At 39.1% G+C, this 23,338-nt stretch overlaps 2 protein-coding genes and 1 pseudogene across 4 annotated transcripts in view; 2 read left to right on the forward strand and 1 right to left on the reverse strand.

Annotated features, from left to right (window-relative positions):
* ANKRD13C (ankyrin repeat domain 13C) overlaps window positions 1–9,094 on the reverse strand; it is a 29,807-nt gene extending 20,713 nt beyond the window's left edge. Inside the window, exons 1-2 of the mRNA XM_026700165.2 lie at window positions 8,468–9,094; window positions 2,827–2,868 (exon numbers count right to left, since the gene is read on the reverse strand). Coding sequence (XP_026555950.1) covers window positions 2,827–2,868; window positions 8,468–8,831 — 406 coding nt within the window. The 5' untranslated portion in view covers window positions 8,832–9,094. The remainder of the gene's footprint in view (window positions 1–2,826; window positions 2,869–8,467) is intronic.
* On the forward strand, window positions 9,056–15,234 carry LOC113436039 (E3 SUMO-protein ligase KIAA1586 pseudogene; annotated as a pseudogene). 2 transcript variants are annotated; one of them, XR_015742891.1, is made up of 3 exons: window positions 9,056–9,546; window positions 11,678–11,929; window positions 13,165–15,234. The product of XR_015742891.1 is annotated as an E3 SUMO-protein ligase KIAA1586 pseudogene, transcript variant X2 (transcript). The 2 variants fall into 2 exon arrangements; XR_015742890.1 differs by lacking the exon at window positions 11,678–11,929 and having other exon boundaries at window positions 9,159–9,546.
* Window positions 15,235–22,189: 6,955 nt separating this feature from the next.
* CTH (cystathionine gamma-lyase) overlaps window positions 22,190–23,338 on the forward strand; it is a 28,363-nt gene continuing 27,214 nt past the window's right edge. Inside the window, exon 1 of the mRNA XM_026700169.2 lies at window positions 22,190–22,477. Coding sequence (XP_026555954.1) covers window positions 22,310–22,477 — 168 coding nt within the window. The 5' untranslated portion in view covers window positions 22,190–22,309. The remainder of the gene's footprint in view (window positions 22,478–23,338) is intronic.

Consider the following 23,338-nt stretch of genomic DNA (forward strand, 5'->3'; position numbering starts at 1 on the left):
TGGAAGACTTCCTGATGTTAAGATCAACAGAATGGAAACAAAAACTTTCTCCTTTACAAGTTACCAAGTCTGCCTTGAAGGGATTGATTATAATTACATAAGATGTAGTAGAGAGGGTTATGGGGGGAGGAGAAAAAAATTGCCTTCTTTCCATAATGTAATAATGGAAATATCTGATGAATAAAATAACTTTTAATCAATAGTCAGTAACTGAATACAATTCTTTTGATGTAATGTGTGATCCAGGGACCAGCTAAGTATCTTATTTGAAGCAGTTGTTGAAAACTGATATAGGAAAAAGTCTAGAACCTGTAATAGTGTAATGAACATAGCATAATTTTAGAAATAATTGCATAATCAGCAAGGAAGTTAAGTCAATTTAAAAGATATTTCACTCTCAATTTATGCAATAATTCTGTCTCAAGATTAAAAGGGAATGGGATGAACAGACATTCATACATAGAGAAGGATTTAACCTAATCTTCATAACCTAAAGTCATTCTGAGTTTGTAGAACTGTTTAGTACAATATCTTAATTTCATGGACCAGCAAAACAAAATAAATAACACATTTATAGCTATACATGATTTAAAAAAATATCTTCATCATAATCAACTTAAAGTAGTTTCAATTTTTATCCTATATTGTTTTTCTAATTAAATATTAAAGAATACTAGAAATTCTTAACTAGATCAAGCAATTTTAATCTGAAATGAAGAATATGGGAGAGAATGTAAAGGAGTAGTGTAATACTGTATTTTTTAAAAAATAAACTTTAGACGCCTTTTGTTTTAAAAAAAGATGCAAGAAACATGGAGATTTACTGAATACTTGAATGCGTGAAATTTACAGTTTAATAAGTTCCATCCAATATGTCACAAAAAAATTAAGAAACCAAAAAGTGATGATGACAATAGGACCAATTTAATAAGCTTCAAATGGTTTATGAAGAATTCAATATGGGCAATATAAAATTGCTTTTATCAATAGATCTCATAACAAAATGGACACTTATCAATCTATTCAAAACATCAGCCAAAGAATTGCCATGAAACTATAAAAGTGCACACTGAATGCTTGGCTTAAATTTTCTGCACAGAAAAGTCTTCTAAAAATATGAAAATTAATCTATTTACCTGGTTAAACAAAATTATATACACTGCTCAACAAATAAAGGGAACACAAAAATAAGACATCCTAGATCTGAATGAAATATTCTTATTAAATACTTTGTTCATTACATAGTTGAATGTGCTGATAACAAAATCACACAAAATTTATCAATGGAAATCAAATTTAGCAACCCATGGAGGTCTGGATTTGGAGTGGAAAAAACCACTACAGGCTGATCCAACTTTGATGTAATGTCCTTAAAACAAGTCAAAATGAGGTTCAGTAGTGTGTGTGGCCTCCATGTGCCTGTATGACCTCCCTACAACACCTGGGCATGCTCCTGATGAGGTGGCAGATGGTCTTCTGAGGGATCTCCTCCCACACCTGGACTAAAGCATCCCCCAAATCCTGGACAGTCTGTGATGCAACATGGCATTGGTGGATGGAGCACGACATGATGTCCCAGATGTGCTCAATTGGATTCAGGTCTGGGGAACAGGCGGGCCTGTCCATAGCATCAATGCCTTCGTCTTGCAGGAATTGCTGACACACTGCAGCCACATGAGGTCTAGCATTGTCGTGCATCAGGAGGAACCCAGGGCCAACTGCACCAGCATATGGTCTCACAAGGGGTTGGAGGATCTCATCTCCATACCTAATGGCAGTCAGGCTACTACTGGTAAGCACATGGAGGGCTGTGCGGCCCCCTAAAGAAATTCCACCCCACACCATTACTGACCCACTGCCAAACCGGTCATGCTGGAGGATGTTGCAGGCAGCAGAACGTTCTCCACAGCATCTCCAGACCCTGTCACATCTGTCACATGTGCTTAGTGTGAACCTGCTTTCATCTGTGAAGAGCACAGGGTACCAGTGGCAAATTTGCCAATCTTGGTGTTCTCTGGCAAATGCCAAACGTCCTGCACGGTGTTGGGCTGTAAGCACAACCCCCACCTGTGGACGTTGGGCCCTCATACCACCCTCATGGCATCTGTTTCTGACTGTTTGAGCAGCCACATGCACATTTGTGGCCCGCTGGAGGTCATTTTGCAGGGCTCTGGCAGTGCTCCTCCTGTCCCTCCTTGCACAAAGGCGGAGGTAGCGGTCCTGATGCTGGGTTGTTGCCCTCCTACGGCTTCCTCCACATCTCCTGATGTACTGGCCTGTCTCCTGGTAGTGCCTCCATGCTCTGGACACTATGCTGACAGACACAGCAAACCTTCTTGCCACAGCTCACATTGACGTGCCATCCTGGATGAGCTGTACTACCTGAGGCACTTGTGTGGGTTGTAGACTCTGTCTCATGCTACCACTGGAGTGAAAGCACCGCCAGCATTCAAAAGTGACCAAACCATCAGCCAGAAAGCATAGGAACTGAGAAGTGGTCTGTGGTCACCACCTGAAAAATCACTCCTTTATTGGGGATGTCTTGCTAACTGCCTATGCTTCCTTTCCCTAAGATAAGTTCACTTTTACTATTCTTCTGTTACTTACTCACTTCCCATAGCTATTTTTTTTATTTTAAAACATAATTGAGAGTAGGAGAAAAAAGGATAGACAGAAATTCTTTTGTTTTGTTCTAGCACAGTCTTCAAGCTATTTCAAAATATGATAAGCTTTAGCAGCTAAGGGAAGAAAAATCTGGTTTGTGGAGGTTAAATGGTAGATAATACATTATCACAAAAATAGATATATCTACATATATTTACCAACCTTTATTCCCCAGCATTACAGCAAGATGTAAAGGAGTATTCCCTATAAAGAAAAAAAAGGGTTAAATTAACTGAAATATTACTCCGTGCAATTAAATAACCTGCTAATTATCTTAAGCTTATTTAGGGGATATGTAACATTATTTTTAATTTGATACAAGTAACCAGAATCAATAAAATGATATACCCATGTATTAATTTACATATTATTTTTATAGTTAGGAATTTACAAGAGGAAATATAATAAAATGGGATGGGGATGAGGGTTGCTAGAAGAAAGAGGACACAATTCTGGCCTAAATTGAGGTCTGAAAGTCTCCAGTGTTATTGCAATAGACAGATCTAAGTCACTATTCAATCCCCCTCCAAAACTATGTATTTATTCATAGTCTCAAACCAGATTTATAAACTGGGTGGAGCACAATAAAATAATCTGAAATTAAGCCCTATCTTGCCACACAAACCTCCATGGAACAAATAAATGTTTTAAATAAATTGAAAAGAATAAAGGAAGTGGAACACAAGTAGTACTTGACTTAGGACCATTAATGGAGCCCGGGCATTTCTGTCATAAGTCAACATACCCAAACAACTGGATCCAATTAAATTTTTGCAGTTAAGTAAACATCACAATCATTAAGCAAATTCATGTAGTTCTATGTCCTTATTTTGCCAGAAACCAGCTAAAAAGGCTGGAAACCAGCAAAAAAATAAATCATTAGGTAAATCATGGTCATGCGATTGCAGAACATTGGAACTGGCTATAATGCCAAGCACCTGAAATGTGGTCATATAACCATGGGGGTATGCGCAGCTATCAAAATTCCAGAATCGGGTCATAAGTAGCTTTTGTGGGATCAGACATAACTTTGAACATTATGAAGCAACTGGTTGTTAAGTAAGTACTATGCATAACAATTACAAATTATATGAGAAGATACGTTGTTTTCTGCATTTGTGGTACAAGAGGAAAGAATTTGATATGCATCTAGCAATTAGGCTCAAGAGAACATCAACATTTGTTTTTATGACAGAGGAAAAAAAGAAAGGAAAAAAGGAAGAAAAAGCTGAAAAAAATCACAGGAGGAGAGATGTAAAACTAAGCAACACGCCTTAGCACAACTGGAACAGTAATATACACAAAATAAGCGAACAATAAATTTTTTGATGCAGTTAGCAGACTTGTACCATTCTGAGTTTTGTAACAAAATAGTATATAGAAGTATAGAAATAAGATTAAACGGCAGTAGTACAGTGTTTGTTAAACTATGCTAAGCTATTACATTTGCTAGCTGGAGTCACTAACCTGATAAATTGGAGGTATCTCCAACATCACACAAAGTAGATTTTTATTCATACAAAGTTCACTGCCTTATATTCTTTCTTCTCAATATTCCTTTTGCTCCTGTTAACCTACCATATCTAATCAAGTAATGAGGTCTCTTTGCACTATTACTTGTAAAGATATACTGTACCAAACCATGTCTGTGGCTACATGAAAACCTGTTTTAATATATGAATAAGTCTGCCATCAGATTATAAAGGTTACATTTTAATTGGAGCATTCAGTGCAGCAACTTAGAAGCAAACTCTTAACCCATTTTATTGAAATCCAATAAACACTGTGAACTTTACTGAAGACAAACCTGGAGAAAAATATCTCCAGTGCCTTTAAAAATACAATGAAATTGTTAAATGCAAGCATTACATTTTTAGTACGGACACTCAGCATGTGAAAAATCTATGAAAAGTGAAGGCATATATCACTATAATGTTACAATCCTTTTTACTACAAGTTTATAAATTTATACGCCTGCAATTTTCAATTGTCAAAAGTATTTATTATTGTAAGGCTGTATAACTGCATCTCTCTTTCCAGATTTAATTATGTTTTGTTTACACAAAAAAAGAAGATATACAAGTAATTTAGCATATTAAAATATGTTTCAAGTTGGCAACCTTGATTATCTCAGCATTAATATACATGATGTTAAGCATGCATTAAGCACTGGGCTTACATTCCACTATTAATTTCTAATGAAATTTTCAGATGTAAAGTTCTGTTCAGCATTAACTAAAACAGTATAGTGTTTCCTCTAATACCTTGGCTTTGTATTGGCACACATTGCAATCATACAGAACACAAATTTAATGCTTTAACTAGTCTTAAAAATTGGTGACAACTCTATTCTTGTTCATATTTGTATTGCAAAGAAACATATACAGAGGCATGAGAAGGAATAATTGCTTTATTCCTTGAATACTGACTGATGAAACATCTGACAGCCAACTTGTAATGGTTACAACACCAGGCTAGAAAGCAGGACATTGTGAGTTCTGATCTTGCCTTGGACACAAAATCAGCTGGATGAGCTTGGATCTATCACTCTCTCCCATTCCCTAGGAAGGAGGCAATGACAAACCACTTCCAAAAAAGTTGTTAAGAAAACAGAAAGAGTTTTTCTAGGCCAGTGCCCCCCCCCCCCGACCCTTTGGGCTTCTGGGCCCAGTTCCATGGAGAGGGGTTTTTCCGTGGACTGGAGAGGATGTGGTTTTACGTGCTGCCTGAATCCTGTGGATGGGTCTTTGTTTGTCTGCATGGCCCGGTTTCTGGCATGCCACAGCCTGGTGCTGGTCAATGGACCGGGGGCTCAGGACCCCTGGTCTAGGCAATTGCCAGGAATCAACTGAACAAATATATTACTGATAACCTTAAAACCTAGACTGTTTTGATACTGCTGGTGTTTAAACATATAGGAAGAATTCAGATTTCTTTACTAGGTGATAGAAAAACTGTGTTCTTCCAATTATTTGTTAAATTACAACTCACAGCATTCTTCAGCATGTTGCCCTGAGATGTTAAGAATTGTAATTTAGCAAGTTGGGAGTGTTAAAGTTTGTCTACTCTCAACAGCAAATGTTATACGTAATTAAAAATGACTATCAGGTACAGAACACATTAGACATATGTAATTTGGAATATAATATATACTTAAATCAATTTAATTTAGGGTTATGGAAGATGGTTAGAAAAGGATTTATGAGCCACGTGCCATGCAATACCTATTCCTTCGTAATTTGCAGTCTCTTCTTAAAACTTGTTGGATGATTTATGAGTTATACAGATAATCCTTGAGTCATGGTAGTAATTGGGACTAGTATTTCCACTGCTAAGTAATATAGCTATAAAGTTCAATGTCACATGACTGCATTGTTTAGTGACAGCACCCTCCGTTGTCATTAATTAAATTCCACCAGTCATTAGCCAAGAACCCACCCCAATCTGAGGCATTCTGGCTTGGTCCCTCTCAACCCTGAGCCCTCAGTTTTTCCATGTGACTGCCTTCCTTTCAACTTTCCACAACTGCCCATTCCCCACAACTCTTTTCACAACTGCCCTTTTGGCTGCCTGGCACTCTTACTTTGTGGAGCAGCTGTGCGGAACTGTATGACTTTGGGCGGCTTGCCATGATGTGGTTGAGGGGCTTCTTGGCATAGCTCTAAGGCTGCAAGAAGCCCCTGGGCCACAACATAGTGCGAAGCTGCAGCCAATCCTGGAAACTTCAGCCATCCCAGCAGTGCAGCATGGTGTGAAGCTACAGTGAAGCTATGGCTGCACCCTCGGAAACCCAGTAGAACAGTGCAAAGCTGCAGGCCAATTTGGGAAGATCAGTTTATCCCAATAATGCAACACAAAGCCACAGCCATTTTGAAAGAGCCAGTAGTGTGGTACAAAACTGCAGCCACCCCAGAAAGCCTCAGCTGTCCAGGTACAATTGCCCTTGCCTTCCTGCACTCCAACAAAACTCCTGCCTTGTGCTCTGCTGCTCCAGTTGACCTTTGCCGTCTTCTTGCTCCTACTGCTTATGAAGCCTGCCCACCTGACCCTTTGCAAGGCACCTGCTGGCCACATGGGACCATCTTTCCCAGGTCTCAAGGAAAATATTGTGTACAACCTTGCTTTAGATGCTAAGAGGTTCAACATATATCCTAAATCCATTTCTTTTGAATCTGAATTTGAGGAAAAATTATCAGCATCCTAACTGAATTATAGTTTAATTCAGAATTCTAGTCTGCAATCTACTAGTGTATAAAAGCAAACCCTATATTCATTTGCTGCAATGTTACCTAATTGGCAAATTAAATGTCTTCAAGCAAGCAAGCAAGCAAGCAAGCAAGCAAGCAAGCAACCATGGTCAAAGAACACCAAGAACTTCACAGTTCAACACTGAGCTACACGTATTGTCTACTATTAGAGTAATATCGATGGTTAGAGAAGTAACTTATTTTTAATTCATGTTATTAAAAATGAAACATGGTTATTAAGACAATATCACTCTCTTAAAAACTAGCTAACAGCAATTCACCAGAGATGAAAAAGAAAGGTGGGTTCGCTATGCTGGAAAAACATAACAAAAAGTAACACTAACACATATCTGAAGGGATAAGGTTTTGTTTTTTTCCAGAAGGGTTGCATTCCTATTCTCTTACAAGAAGGGCAGTGTTTCCTATGAACAGGTGCTGCATACTGCTAACGGTATGAATTTACTCTGATTAGTGTTTAGGAAAGAAGCTGGCAAGTTTGCCATTTACTCACACTTCATTTTAATAACAGGCAGCAATGAATTACAAAGGATGTTTGTACTAATGGAGAAAAACTGTACAAAATAAAAACTAGCAAAGTTACCCTCATAATGATCAGTGGTCCTTCGCTTTCTTGGCTTGATTTTCTTGCAGACATTTCATTACCCAAACTAGATAACACCATCACCCCTCATTTCAACCCCAGCTACAAATATTCTCCTTTATCATAATGATCAGTAAAAAAATAAAACAGATTGTAGAAGAGAACGATAAGTAAAGGCTTAGTTATTAAACCTACATTACTGATTAGTACATTCTCTTTGAACTTGAGACATTTAGTTATTTAAAGCACTGATTAGGTAATTGATTTCCTTCAACAGAATATAATTTACATAAATGTAAAGAGTTAGGAGTCTAGAACAGGAAGAAAAAAAAACATAAAATGGTATTTTCTTTTTAAAGAAGAAAAACATCAACCTTGTTGTGTGCAACAAGAATTTTACTTCTTCAAAAGCACAGTCACAAGCATATATTTGTCAGAAACAATCTTTTCAATAGTAACGTTTTCAACATTTAAAATAGCCCATAATCGGGTCATGATCTGAAACACTACACAGGAACAACTTGAATTAAACGCTTAGGTTCCAAAGAAGATTCTGTTTGGAAATTCTCAAAATTAAAATACAGCCCAATACTTTTCAAAGATCCTGTCCAAGTACTAGCTGCCCATCTGAAAAAAGTGGAACCTGTGGTTGTAGGCAAAAGAACAGGAAGGAGAAGGTATTTGCAGGGCTTGGTTATATTTGATTATTCAGGACAGTAGAAAGGACGCTCCCCTCTTAAGCGAGAGTTGTAACTCGAGGGATGCTGCCAAATAAAGCAAGGGCAGACACATAATTTCCCCTGGAGATGGAGAAGTGAAGATTAGGGACAGGCAGAATTTCCACCAATAAATCAGGGGAATCAAGGGTTACGACGGAGCCCCACAGCCACGGGCCCTATGGAGAAGGCTCTCTTCTACCTTCCCGAAGCAGAGAAGGGCAAGGATAGCCCCTTACCGTGGTTATCCTTGAGGCCGATGATGCCCTGCGTGCGGATCAGCGCCGACAACCTCCTCACATCCCCCTTGAAGACGCACTCGTGCACGGGGAACTGAGCACCGGGGGGCTTGATGGGGTCGAGGGTGGACCCGGCCAGGGAAGAGCCCCCGCCGGGCCCTCCTTTCAGCGGCAGCCGGTGATGGTTGCTGAAGATGCGGTGGGTCGAGCCGCGGCCGCTTTTGCCGCTTCCCGCCCGGGCGCTTGTGAAAGCGCCTCCGCCAGGCGCGGCCGCCGCTTCCTCCTCGCCGGGCCCCAGCAGGTCCCCGTCCTCCTTGTTGGGCTTGTGATCCTTGCGCAGCGAGCGCAGCTTCTCTCCGGTCATCGCCAACGGCGGCCCCGGGCGTTGGGGGGCCACGATGGGGAGACACGGCGCTGCAAATGCTGCGGAGGATTCCGGGCGCTCAGAGCCGCGGCGGCGAGTCCCGTCCCGTCGGCATTCCCCCAGCCGGGGACACTCCGCGAGCGGAGAACCTCTGAACCCAGCCGAGCTTTCTTACGGGAGAAGCCACCGCCGCCTCCTCCTCCTCCGCTCGCCGCTCCGTTCTCACCAGCTTGACCGCGCTGCCATCTTGTCGGGGGAATCTCGCGAGACACGGAGCGCTCGGACTAGCGAGATCACAAAAGGTATCGCGAGACGGTTACTCCTATCGATGAGCGACTGGAAGAAATTCCGGCGGTGTGAGGGGGGGTGGGGGGGTGGGAAAACTATTGGTCACGTGGTGTGGTCTGCAAAGGTCGGGAAGCACCACTCGCCTGAGCGGAGCTGGAAACCGCGGGAGCTTCGGCGAGCGGGAACCTCACCCTGCTGTTGAGCGGTGACGAGGGCTGGAAAAGCAGCGTTTGGCCGGAAAAAAAAAAAAAACCACCCCAAATGTCGGAGTCACATGCACTATCTTCAGCTAGCATATTGAGCAGCGTCCACGAATACAAAGCATCGGAGCGGGATTCGCTGCTGGGGAATCCCTACGTGGAGATTCAACAGGAGGCGGTGGACTGAAAATAAAGCTCGGAAGAATCGGATATACTATTAACTTAAGGTACGATAAATTTCCCTTCTCCGTTTCTTAAGAAAGAAAGAAAGAAAAAAGAATACTGTAAAGGACACTTTCTTGTTCTTGAGTCATTCTTAAAGCTGCCTGGCCTGATTCCCTACAGTCATTTCATCAAGATGCCAGAAGTGGTTTGTCATTCCTTACGTCTTAGAAAATGTGATATAAGTGATAGATCCAGTGATGGGATTCAGCCGGTTTGTGCAGCTTCAGCAGAAACCGGTACCTATTTTTTTTCCAAAATTTTTATTGATTTTTAAAAAACAAACATAAATAAAACACAAAACATGAAAACATAAAACATATTTTTTGAAAGCAGCTTGATCCCGGGTACATCTCTTCGTACAGACACAAATTCAAATTCATGCTCACTTTTATATACCGTTCCATGTCTTATTACCATTCTACATTTTCTATATAGCTTCTCCCCTCTCTTAACTCTCTTAATTCTATTTTATTTCATCTCAGTTTAAATCATTATACTTTGTCCTGTTTCAGCTGTCTATTATCTTTTCTCATTAACACAAAATTTCTCCTGTAATCACTGATTGGAGTATGACGCCTTTATATCTTTCCCCTAAATTTATAGCACTTAATATAATACATAACTTTCATTTGAATTCTGCTTGGTACATTCTAAAGCTACACACTATATTTTAAGAAAAGAAATTATAAATATATAATATAATTAAAACAAGAATTCATATCAATTGAGCTCATTAAATCATTAAATCATTAAAATTAATATTCATTTAAATCTTAAACATTTTACACATTACTTTTCAAATACGTATCATGCTTCTATGGGAACACTTATAAATTTTGCGTAGTAACTTCCTCCCCATTTCACTTTATATTTTAAAACATTGTGTAATTAAAATGTTCCCATTCCTTCCTAATTCAATTCTCTCATTTATTTCATTTCATTTATTTTATTCAAGAAAGTTTCACTGGATTACACTGAGTATTTTATCCCATTTTATAATCATATGTTGTTCCAATTTTCTAACATTATTTCTAATACAAGTATAACAATACAATCTTATGTACCTTTGCAGAATCTCTTTTTCAGTTATATTTTTACCCATTATCTCTAAATAAGTCCTGTTTCTTTACATCTTGTTCCAAACCTTTGTAGCTTCTCTTCCCTTCCTTCCTCCCTTGCTTCTTCGCTCTGCCCTTTTTACCCCCTTGTCTCTTCACCTCTATTTCCCTCTTCCGTGTTCCCTTTTTCTGTTGCTTTCTGACATTATATCCACTTTTCACCTTATTTTTCCCTTTTTTGGTTGTTTTTTTAGGTCTTAAATTCTCCATTCTCTTTCCCCTTTCTTCACCAGATAAAGTTACTTGTTCATTAAAGATGGCTTCTTCTTTGTCCCAGTCTTCTTGTCACGCAGTTTCTTGTAGCTTCTCATAGGTACAGATCGCCATTTCTAAGAAATGAAAAACGGAGCCAAAAGAGCCCTTCCCTTCTTGTTCCTCTTCTTTATATTTTTTAAATTCCAGTTTCAGTTCATCCACAAGTGATGCCATTGTAAAAAAAAAAATTAAACAACCACCCAAGTGTTTTTAATCATTCAAATATAATTTCCAAAAGTCCCAAAGTCACCAAGTAATCCAAATGCACACAAGCTGTTCACTTTCTTCTTTTTTCACTTTCTCTTCCTGGGGTTACAGTTTAGTTACAAAGTTCCAGTTAGAATGTATCTTTTAGAAGTCTTGTTACAATTTAACTTTTGATTCTTTCAAATTCCAAGCAGCCTCCTCCATCCAAATCTTGCTCTTATTTTTTTCTTCTCCCTTCCCACTTACAGCAAAAAAAAGTTTTTTAGGTGTTCAGAAATCTTTACTGTCCCCTTGGCATATAAATTTCCAGTTTAACTACCTGCTGCTGCCAAAGCGGGTTTTTCCGATTTCTCATTCATCTGCTGTCAACGTAAGGAAGGAGAGTGAGAAAAAAAACCTTTCCCTTTTCACTTTCATTCGCGGCTTCCGAATCTTCTTTGGGAGCGATGTATCTTTTTTAAAGTTTAAATTCCAGGATACCTTAGTTGTTGCTTCTTATCCCGGTCAGCCAAAACTTTCACTTCTTAACTTCCTCCTGCACTTTCTTTTCCAGATGAGTGCTTCTTTGAGGCCGCCATTTCTGCCTGCCGCTCTTACCGCCTTCGGAAAAGGGAGTTTAGCCAGCTGAGGAGGAGAGGTGCGACTCCCCTCGACCCTGCTGGGATCTCCCCTATCTTCACCACCTCTACGGGGTGGCTTATCCCCGAAGCCGGTTGGCTCGGGGCACTCCAGCGGCGAGCCCAGGCAAAAACTGCACAATCGCGGATTCCTGCCTGCCGCCGAAGCGCTGCAAACCGGAACTCCGGTACCTTTTTTTTTTTGTTAAGTTGAGTGAATCAGCTCTGAAATGGCCAGGCTAGCGTGCATTCAGGTGCCTCCCAACCCTTACGTGCTGCAATCTGCCTTCGCAGCAAGCAAGGGGGTTGGAGGCAGATGAATGTACACTAGTCTCAAAAACCTCTGGGTGCGGTTGTGTTCCCTGGATTTTCACTGCCAGGCTGTTTAACTTCCTTTAAAGTTTACTTAATGCAGAATGGGAAGGATCCACATTCTGCATCAAGTAAGCTTTGAAATAATGTTTAAACAGCCTGGCAGCGAAAGTCCTTCCCAGTACGTGAGACTGGGGTATTTTTTTTTCCCCCTGCTCCTGGATTTTCACTTCCAGATGTTCAAAATTTTCTTCAAAGTTGACTTGATGCAGAATGGGAAGGATCCACATATTGATACTGATGTAGTTTATACATATTGTTTTGTTGGAAGAAATATCCTTCAGGGCTCAGTTCCAAGTGGTGGGGAGGGAGAAATGACACTGGAAACAGGGAGGCTGTTAGGAGAAATGGTGTAATGGTGGACAGGATCACATGCCTTGGGTGAAGAAAAAAGGGAAGACATGCTGAGAGTCCCTGGGTTTTATGCCCTCTCTGGCTTTGAACTTACTGGGGCCCAGGAAGAGTATCCTGACTGGTCATAGCTAGCTTTGTAGGTTCTCTGTGTGCTAAGTTTGGTTGAAACTTGGTGGGTGGTGCAGTGAAGGGCAATTGAATGGCTCTGCCTGAAGGAGATAAATTTTTGTTATGTAGAATAGACTGGCCTAGGCCTTAATGGCCCATTAACAAAGGTGTGTGTGTGTGGGGGGGGAGTTTCTGCCTTTTAGGGAAAATATTCTGCCTTTGTAGTGTATCCCGAAATATTTCACTTTCCTAGGAGATGGGTGGGTTTTAACCTCCAACAGTTTGAATCATATTTTTTTCTACTTGAGCAATACCACCTTGTTTTTGTGATAATTTTGTCTTGACCCAGCTATTGGCTTATCTTTTACAATTTTTTCTTTTGATTCTGGTTATTGCCTGCTCTTTATTCTATGATTTCCTCTGGTGATTGTAGTAATATGTTGCAATATGTCCTTGCTTGGTTATTGATGCATACACTTTTCAATAAGTTTTTGTACAATATCTTGTAATCTTCAATAAAGGGTATTAATGTCTGTAAATAAATATTATTATAATACATTAAGATAAAACATGTTTTAATTTTTTGCAGGAGCCCTTAAAAGGATGAAAAGGCAACACAGTTTGACAGAATTTTTGAATAAGAAACCAAAATCGGAATCAGTTGTATCAGAATTGGCCTTGGATGGTACAAAACAGTCACAAGCACAACCACTCCAACTTGAAGAAAGCAGCACTTCAATTGTTGAAATGAAAAATGGTAACTCCAAAATTAAAGAGATAAAACAAGCTTCTCTAAAGAAAAAACTGAAAACTCATAATATTGATAAAAAGAACTTAAAACAATGTGAGCAGGATTCAATAACAAAAGGAACAGATAAGAATGAAAAATATTTACATACTACTTGTAGGGTATTTAATACAGTTTATTGCCTGGCAAAAAGCTGTAAACCGTTTTCAGACATAAAAGAAGAGATAGAAGTGCAAATTAAAAATGGATTAGATATGGGAATAGGATTACATTCACGTACAACTGCTGTGAAAGTAGTTGATTTCATTGCAAAGGAAATTAAAAAAGAAATATTTACTAAAATTATTGAAAATAATCTGAAAATATGTTTGATTATTGACGAAGTCCCAATGATTTTGTGCAAACCAGTTGTTATAGTTTTCTTAAAAGTTGAAGATTCCGTTACATCACCAACAATTTTTGTTGAGCTAGTTGAATTGGAAAAGCAAGATGCAGACACAATATTTTCTTCAGTTATGGAAAGTTTAAATAATATTGGGCTTACTAAGAACTACCTTGAAAAAAATTTAATAGGATTTTGCTCTGATGGTGCCAGCATTATGCTTGGGAGAAAATCTGGAGTGAGCACTAGGATAGCAAAAGAGTTTCCAAACATCATAATATGGCACTGTTTAAACCATCGCCTTCATCTTGGTTTAGATGATTCGATAAATGAAATAAAGCAAGTAAATCATTTTAAAATATTTATTGATAAAATACATACTATTTTTCATCAATCTAATAAGAACAAAATGGAACTTACCAAAATATCTGAACAACTTGGAAACGAAATTACACAGATTGGTAGAGTTTTGGGACCAAGTTGGGTTGCCTGTAGTTTAAGGTCAACCCTAGCTGTGTGGCATGCTTATCCGGTGCTACATCATTTTTTTCATTCAAAGGAAAAGTACTTCGGTATGGCTGCCCGTCTTGAAAATAGATATTTTCTGACTGATTTGGCATTGATGATTGACATTCTAAATGAAATTTCCCTACTTTCAAATGCACTACAAGCACGAAATACAGACATAATAAAGGCTGACATACTCATGACAAGATCTATTAAAGCATTTCAAATGCTTGGAAAGGGAAAGGGTCCATATGAAAAAAAAGTAGATGAATTAATTTCTTCAGAAACATTCAAAAATATAAAATTTGTAGAAAATCAGCAATTTGTCGGGCTTCCTCGGGAAACACTTTTAGAAAACATTGTAATGAATTTGGAAAAAAGATTAATGGATTGTGAACATTTAAAAGCAATTTGTGGCCAATTTCAAGACAGTAATATATTACAAATTCTCAAATATTTGAACCCAGATTATTGGAATATTGAAGAAGTAGACGTTCCATGGAGACCAGCTGAAGATAAATTGTTTGTATTTAATGACATTTTTAATTACAAAATTGATATGAATGATTATCGAGATTTCTTGGAAAATGTTCTAAAAAATTCCCAGAAATATAAAATTCCTGAAAGTGTTCAAAGAGCTAAAAATATTGTCAGAACAATTGCGGTCAATTCTGCAGAAGTGGAAAGTGCTTTTTCAAAGTTGAACATAATATGTTCAGGAAAGAGAAGTCGCCTAACTGTTCCTAATACATCAAACACAATGACTATTAGTCTAATTGGCCCACCTCCAAAGGAATGGGATCCTACTCCTACAGTGAAAAAATGGTTAAGGATAAATCACTCAGCTGACGATGCTCGGATAAAAGGGAAGAAAAGGGACCTCAATCAAGAAGCAATATAAAAATATCTTAGTTTTATTTTTTGTCAGATATTATTTAATATTTTTTATTAATATTTTAAAACTCTTATAATCTAGTTTTGTGTACCTCTTATTTTATTTAAGTATTAAATGCATGAACTATATTTCGATATATGGGGTTTTTTATACGTAAAATGGTCATTAGGGCAGAAAACCAGTTGTTAAATTATTTGAATTCCATCACTGCAAGTCGTCCTCAACATTCATGATTGAATCCAGAGTTATGGTCGTAAGTCATGCTGGTCATTAAGAAGATCAACATGTGAATATCCATAATTTTACAACCTTTGTTTTGGTGGTTCTAAGCAAATGCCAGAGTCATTAAGCGAACTCATTGTCTGCATTAGGTTCGTTTTTTTTGCCAAAAACCAGAAGTAAACATTGGTATGTAGTCTATATATTGGACCCCCATATAAAAAAAAATGTATTCATATAAAAATGATTAAACATCTAAAATATGTCTGTCCCTAAACTCTTAAGGTTACTAGTAGTTGAGTAACATAAATTTAATGCAATCTATTATGGTTTGATGTACAGTCAACCAGATGTTCAGAATGGATTTGGCATTTTTAAACATCTATCCAGTACTATTACTGGATTTGGCATTTTTGTCCACTTATGAGTTCTTCCCAAGGACCTGTGTTTAATAATTTATTCTGAAATAAATCTAGTAAAAACTATAATACAATATCCATAACTTATTATATTGAGTTCAAATAAGATGAAGTCTTCAGTTTCCTGAATTATGCAAACAAAAATAACTGGGATTGTTGCTAGTTGAATATACACTAGAATATGCTGATGTACAGAGATTCACATCAGAATAGTCAGACTCAAACTGAACCTTCTTTCCTTCTCTCTTATAATTTATTTTATGAGACATACAGTATTTTTGAGCATGCATGTGCCCAAAACTCCCGAAGAAAGAGATTTAATTCATATAATTTCCCACATAATTTTCTCTTCCTGTTAGTGACAGCAAATAGATGCAATAACTGGGTCTACTTTATATTTCTTTTGCTAAATAACAGCCCACCAGAGCATATAGTGTGATAGTACTGAAATTAAGAATTAAAACTTTATGATTCTATGAAGCTTTAAATGAAATCTCATTTACACACAGAGGTATGAAAACCTTTGCTGGTTTCCTATTTGGCTGGCAGCCTTACAGAACCATCTGGAAAGATAGAGATAGGGGGAGAGAGAAGATTGTAATTCCTTGTAAAATACAAATGTATAAAACAAATATAAAATACAGATATATATTTGTATTTTATATTTGTTTTATACTATTTATTTTTTCAATGTAGATGCCTATATTTTTATGTCTGTTGCTTTTATGTTTGTTTTTTATCCGATCAGTGTGTGCTGTGCAGAATTGCTTTTGGTGAGACGGGCAGCTTTACAAATTTGATAAATAACAAATATATAAATTCTAGTTATCTGATACAGCTATGCAATAATGTGGATTTGAAGGAAACCTGCATATATCACCTATAACGTCATTCTTTCCATGGTAGCTAAACAATTTTAGGAAAATTTATAATTGTAACCGCTTTTAGTTGTGCACTGAATTTCTGGTCATTTTTTAAACAAAGTAATTATGTTCATCTGCTAATTCCTGGAGTCTATGCATCTTAAAATGCCAAGATTAGAATTAAAAACACCATTCACCCAGACAGGGACTCAACTTGGGATAGGGGCTGGAGAGTAACTCATAAATGACCTCTTCTTGATGCCAAATCCCTGTTGCCCAAATAAGATTCATTGTCTAAAATCCGTCAAATATGATCATCTCTATAACTTACATTAAAATTCCTGACATAAGGCAGTCTTTGTTACGAAGCAGTTCTAAATCATTCTCTTAAGAAACTCCCTTCAGCTCAACAATAATAAAAAATAAAGGCTCCCAGAAGTTAGAAAGGAACTTCCTTAGCTGCAAATGAAGCCTCTATCATTTTTCTATTGACAAACAGATCTTTTCTTGCAATGTGAACCTAGCTAGAGCCTTTGACCATTCATGTTCCTTATAGAATTCTATTGTTCCAGATTTCTTAGACTCTTCATAAATGCTAAGATATTTTTTTTTAAATGCCTGTTTGAAGCCTCCTTTCCATACCAATTATGCCCAAGCAACCAACAGGTGTTTTATGTTTACTTCAAGTAGGCAACTAACCTACCTAGTTTAAGATTATAACTGCTCACTCAGAGATTATTTAATACACAATTAAATGTAGCCCCACATTATTTATGGACTGGATCCTGATTGTTTCAGGTAATGGCGTATCTCTTCTGTTGCTTCCTGCATTTTTGAAATCTAAAAAAGAAAACCAAGTTGGGGCCAAGCGCCAGAATTTTTCAGTGGATGTTGCCAAGGTCTGGAGTCAATAATTTTGCTGTGACTGGTCCAAGGGACTACTTTTTGGTAAATGCTATCACAAACTGCCCTCAGGCAATTTTTTTCAATAATTCCAATTTTAATCTGCCCCGTTATATCTTTATCACTGTGGCTTTACTTAAAGCAATTCACATAGTCATCGACTTACAACAGTTCATTTAGTGACCATTCAAAGTTGCAAAGGCATTGAAAAAAGTGACTCAGTTTTTCACTCTTATAACTGTTGCAGCATCCTATGATCACCTGATCAAAAATCAGATGCTTGGCAATTAAATCATATTTATGATGGCTTCAGGGTCATGCAATTACCTTATGCAACCATCTGGCAAGCAAAGTCAATGTAAAAGCCAAATTCACTTAACAACGTTACTAACTTAACTGCAGTTATTCACTTAACAAGGTTGCAAATTGGGACAAAGCTCCCTTTACAAATGTCTCATTTAGCATCAGAAATTTTGGGCTCAATTGTGTTCATAAGTCAAGGACTACCTGTAGATGTGTACAAGAAAGTCAGTCTCATTGATCTAATGAAGTTTACTTCCAAAGAAGCAGATAACAATTAGATGTAATCCACTTTAAGATTAGTGGTTGAAAACCTAATTATAAATTTGACTGATTATCTTGAACCAGATTTTTAAAACTAATACCGTAGTATAATCCTAGAATATATATTAACTCAGCAGCCCTGCTCATTCCAGAGAAATGTATGTACTCCTTGATACGAATAATATTTCAGCCTACCTTGCCAGTTGATTTATCCATTTCCAAGTTTAATCATGTGATAGAGGGGAGCGGGGAGGTGTTGGTCATTATCTTTTGGCCCATAAGCATGCATAGAATTAGGCTAGTAATGACTGCACTACTTGTGATCTGAAAGAGGCTTCACAGGGACTCTAGTAAAATTAATTCCTTATAATGGTTTTGTACAACTCCAGGCATATGCAAACTAATCAGAACAAATGTTTCATTGAAATGAATAGAACTTGAATTTAGTAATATTGCCTAAGCATTACGAAGTGATGATCCCCAGGATTTTTATTGCTTCTATTCCTATGCCTTTAGCAGCAGGTAATATTAATACACTGATTTCTGCAGTCTGCCTTTAAAAGCATGAGAAAAGGGCAGGGTTTGATTTTTAGTTGGTAAATTTGTTGCTAGGTAGACAACAATACATTTACTAAGTGGGTGGAATGTGACCCACTATTTTTTTTAGATTATTAGATCTGGAAATGAATATCTAAGGAGATGTGAATAGGGAATTTCAATTGTGTAACGTACACATGCAGGTTTCACAGGTCAATGCTCTACCCCTATTCTGTTAAATGCAAACTGCAGTTCAAAGTCTAGTAGAATATTTGCTGACCTTAAGTCAAATAACATAAGGCAAATCCCATCCTGTTGTGCAACATGAAGAAACTGCCAACTACAGATGAAGGACATTGTTACTGTGCCAAACTGAGAAAACCATCATATTTTGCAACCGGAGAAGAAAAAGTGGTATCACTTAATTCTCATCCTTTGATTGGCTGATAATGCCTATTCAGATACATACTATCTCCACAGGATACCATTTTAAGATGCTTCTTGCAAACTGTCCATACTTTCCATTATATTGAAATAAATAAATACAAATAATAATTATCTGTGACTTGGAATGAAATAGAAGGAGGGGGTCCAAGTTATTTTATAAAGACGGGGCAATCTTTAAAAACTATTGTCAGTGACCGTTTATTTCTGATATTTAAAAAGGGTAACATTCCCTGATCCTCTTAAGGACCAAAACAAATAAAAATTTACAGTTTTCCTATCACATCACAGGTCACACTACGGCTGTTTGTTTCTTTTAAGAATTTATTTGCACAAATAATGTCCCATTAGTTTCAGTTCTAAAATTATGGACAATATTGAAATGTCTATGGTTTTCCAGTTCAATAGTATAAATAAATGGCAAAAAATAAATTTTACTACCATTTCATGAAATCTTATATAATTAGGGCTATTTATATTTGACATTAGTGCATTGTAATCACTCAGGCAATTGTAAAAATATAAAAGGGAATGGTTTTCCAGGATCATGGTATATCATCCTCAGTTATCACAAGGAAAATTGTTGTCCTGCATTACCGTTGATAAGAATTCTAAAGATGGGGGGGGAGGATGTCCAGGAAAAGAGCTTTCTTTGCTGTTGTTCCCGCCCTTTGGAACATTCTCCCAGAAGTGAAACAGCCCCCCCTCCCTCTGTCTCTCATAAATGCTTGAAGACCTAGTTCTGTCGACTTGCTCAGCTTGCAGCTATTCCCTGAAGCCCATTCCCCAGCCTTGTTTCATTTTGAACTTTAACTATTCCTGATTTCATTTGTTATTATAATATTGACATAAAGTTTTTGTGTCTTTTTGCACAATGCCTGAATCGTTCTATGAGGAAGATAGGTATTTTTTAAAAATATAATAAATAAATTATAGGAAAATTGCCAGCTAGCCAGGGGCTCCAATGGGGAAACATCACAGTGGAGGTGGTTGATGGACTAACAACAGATCTGACCTCTCCCCCCATCCTGCCCCCATCCCCATCTTTAATTGGATTGTAATGTTTGGCTTGTTTTAACTTCTTTGTGTGTGTGTGTGTGTCTGTATTATGTATATATGTATATACATATGTGTGTGTGTATAAATATGTATGTATGTAATGTAACATAATGTAAAATATATATAATGATTATAACACAGAGTTACTCTGCGTTAAGATAGGCAGCCAATAAATTTTATAAATGAATGCTGTCATTAATACCAATAGGATTTCAAAAAAGAAAAAGCCAAAGTTGCTGTGTGGCAGTGCTTTTCTTTAGAATTGTAGTGGGGGAAAGAGAAATTAAAGCTTCTGTCTCCATATGATGAAACTTCCTATGCATCATTAAAGTTTAAAGTCTCCTAGCATCAATGCATTTAATCTAATTAAACAGGCAAATGCATATATATACATATATTTCTTAAGTTTTCACGGGTACTTACATGTATGGTATTCAGCTTTGTTCGGGTATTTTCCCATGTCACTCACACACACACACACACACACACACACACACACACACTGGTATCTATCTATCTATCTATCTATCTATCTATCTATCATCTGTCACTATATATATTCTTCCTAAGCAATTTTGGGAGCTCTGAGATAGAGCTTAATGGGCTAATGTTGAGATATTTAAGGAAGGCAGTTGAGGTGTCAGCTCCAAGGGGGCTTTCCTGGGCACCTGCCAGATCCAGGTAAAATTGATATATGTATGTATGTATGTATGTATGTATGTATGTATGTTTCATTTTGTATACATAGTGAATATGACAAAACTTCAACAGCCTTCTATAGCCCTCTAATGTCTTCTCCATCGTAGATGCTGACACAGGACTTGGTCCATTTCACATCCTTCAAAGCTGAGAATGCAGCATCTTCACTTTCAGCTGCATCCGGAGGCTTCCTCTCCCAACCGGATAGCTCCAGTCCTCTAACTAATACATTGTCAGGATCATTCACGGAACACGAAAGCAGGAAATAAAACCCCTCAATCACTTCATCAAAGCCCTCAATATTGTCCTTATTCAGCCTTCCCATTTAAGGCTGCAACATTAAGGCCAGGAGGGTCAGGGAGGCCAGGAGTGGTAGCCTTTCTCATTCACAGATTTCTGCAATGGATGCATTCGCTTCTGGCCGTCCAAGCCTTTTCGGGATCATGATTAATTCAGAGACAGATAACCATCAGAATAAACGTATTCTTTTCTTCTTTCTTCCACAGTTCTCTCTGTCTCTGTCTCTCTTTCTCTCCCTCCCTCCCTCCCTCTCTCTTTCCCCCTCTTTACAGATTAACAGAATTTGGAAGGGACCTTGTAGGTCATCTAGTGATAACGTGCATAAGCGCACCAATGTGCTTACCGCCCTCTCCTATTTTCTTTGATTTTTCTTATATGTATCCATGTATTCATAACTATGTTTTTACTTATACCTATCATCTTGTCAGCAATTGACAAACCAAATAAAATAAAAAATAAATAAATAGTCCAGCCCCCGCTCCCCCCAAAAGCAGGAAATCGTACACCATTGCTGGCAGATGGCGGTCCAGTCTCTTCTTGAGCCTCCTCTCTCCCTCCCTCCAATAAATGATGACGCCACTTTTTGCAGTTTCTTTGGAAATAGCCGGAAGTGAATTTTTAAAAGTGGGGATGCAGCCCAAATCCGGTCGCACAATGAACCTCTCTCAGTCCAACGCTGCGGGAAGCGGCACGCTCTACCGGGCTCTTTCCCCATCCAGCCATCCGCGTTTCCTCCCTCTGTCTCTCCCTCCCTCCCTCCCTCCCATTGATGATCCGGAGGATGGGAAGGCAGCATCCTAACCAAGAATCGATCCGGCATAGCAGCGCCAACCCTCTGTGCTCCCCGCCACCCACCCACCGCGTCCTTCGACCCCAGAACAAACCCGGGCACCGGGCGACGCGCCTCCCTCCTGCGCCAATCGGACACTGGGATCGGGCCAGCATATGGCAGGACAGGGCTGCCGGGTCTCCACCCATCGCGGTGTGATGCGACGCTCCGGCCAGCCAACCCCAGCCGAGCGTCCCCGCCTTAAGGCACTTTACCCTACGAGCCGGTAAAGGAGCAACTCGCGGCGATATTGCGCCAGCCGAGTCCGAGGGAGCTGCCCAGATCGCTCGCTCGCTCCTCGCTTCCCCATCCGAGCCTCCTGCCGCTGCCGAGTCGCCGGCACGGGAGCTACCTGTCGCGGGCGGAATGGAAGGCGCGAAAGAGAGCCGCTCCGGTTTCCTGCCGCCTTTCAGGCACTTCGCCACGCAGGCGATCCACGTGGGGCAAGAACCCGAACAATGGAGCTCGCTGGCCGTGGTGCCCCCCATTTCCCTCGCGACCACCTTCAAGCAGCAGGCGCCCGGGCAGCACAGCGTGAGTGAGGAGGGGAGGGGATGGGAGGGGTGGGGGAGAAGAGGATGGCCGACGACGCCGGAGTGGGGTGTGGGGAGAGTTTCTCTCCCTTTCGGTCGCCTGTGGCTGAACCCCCGCAGAGACTTGCGACATCTCGAAAGCCAACCCGGGCACCTTCCGTTGATGACAAGTCGTGAGGTGGTGTGGGTTTTTTTTTTTCTTCCTTCCTTTATCCGGCCTCCGCATCGCTGAACCACACACTCCTGCCTCAAGCGCCTGCATCTGTTCCTCTTAGGGGAATTGCACAATGTGTGCTCCCCAGAGGAGCTGCCGCCCGGATCTCTTCTCAAGCCTCTGATAGTAATTTCCTAAAGCTTGAGGCTCCTGTTCCTGAGACCTTCCTCAGAAGGCTGTCGTGTTTTTTGTTTTTAAAGGGAGGGAAGGAGGAACATATGCTTGAGCCTCTGATATTCTGCCTCACTAAAATGCAGGGTCGCAGTTGCCCATTCTAAAAAAATGTCAGAAGGACTAACAATGATGAAGAATCGGTGGGGAAAAATGATGGATAGTGCAAAATGTTCATGATAGTACTCTTCTAGTCATTTTTGCCACGAGGTAATCTAATGGCCGAAACTTGTGAGAGATGGGGGGGCGGGAATCCTGTGGCTGTGGGGAGGGGGAGGGAGGGGAGGAAATGCAATAGCCCTGATGTGTGTTTGCTTTCAGGTAGTCCTTTTGATTTTCCTGATAAAAATGAGCAATATTCTTCTCCAATACTGAGGCCTTTGAAAAACAGTGTCTCCAGAGTTCAGGACGAAAATACCATTAATTAGTTCAAAGGACAGGCCTGCAGATTCTGATTCTGTGTAAGAAACAGCATCC

Source organism: Pseudonaja textilis, chromosome 3, assembly GCF_049901715.1.
Source record: "Pseudonaja textilis isolate UNSWEBS1 chromosome 3, rPseTex1.2, whole genome shotgun sequence".
Lineage (NCBI taxonomy): Eukaryota > Metazoa > Chordata > Lepidosauria > Squamata > Elapidae > Pseudonaja > Pseudonaja textilis.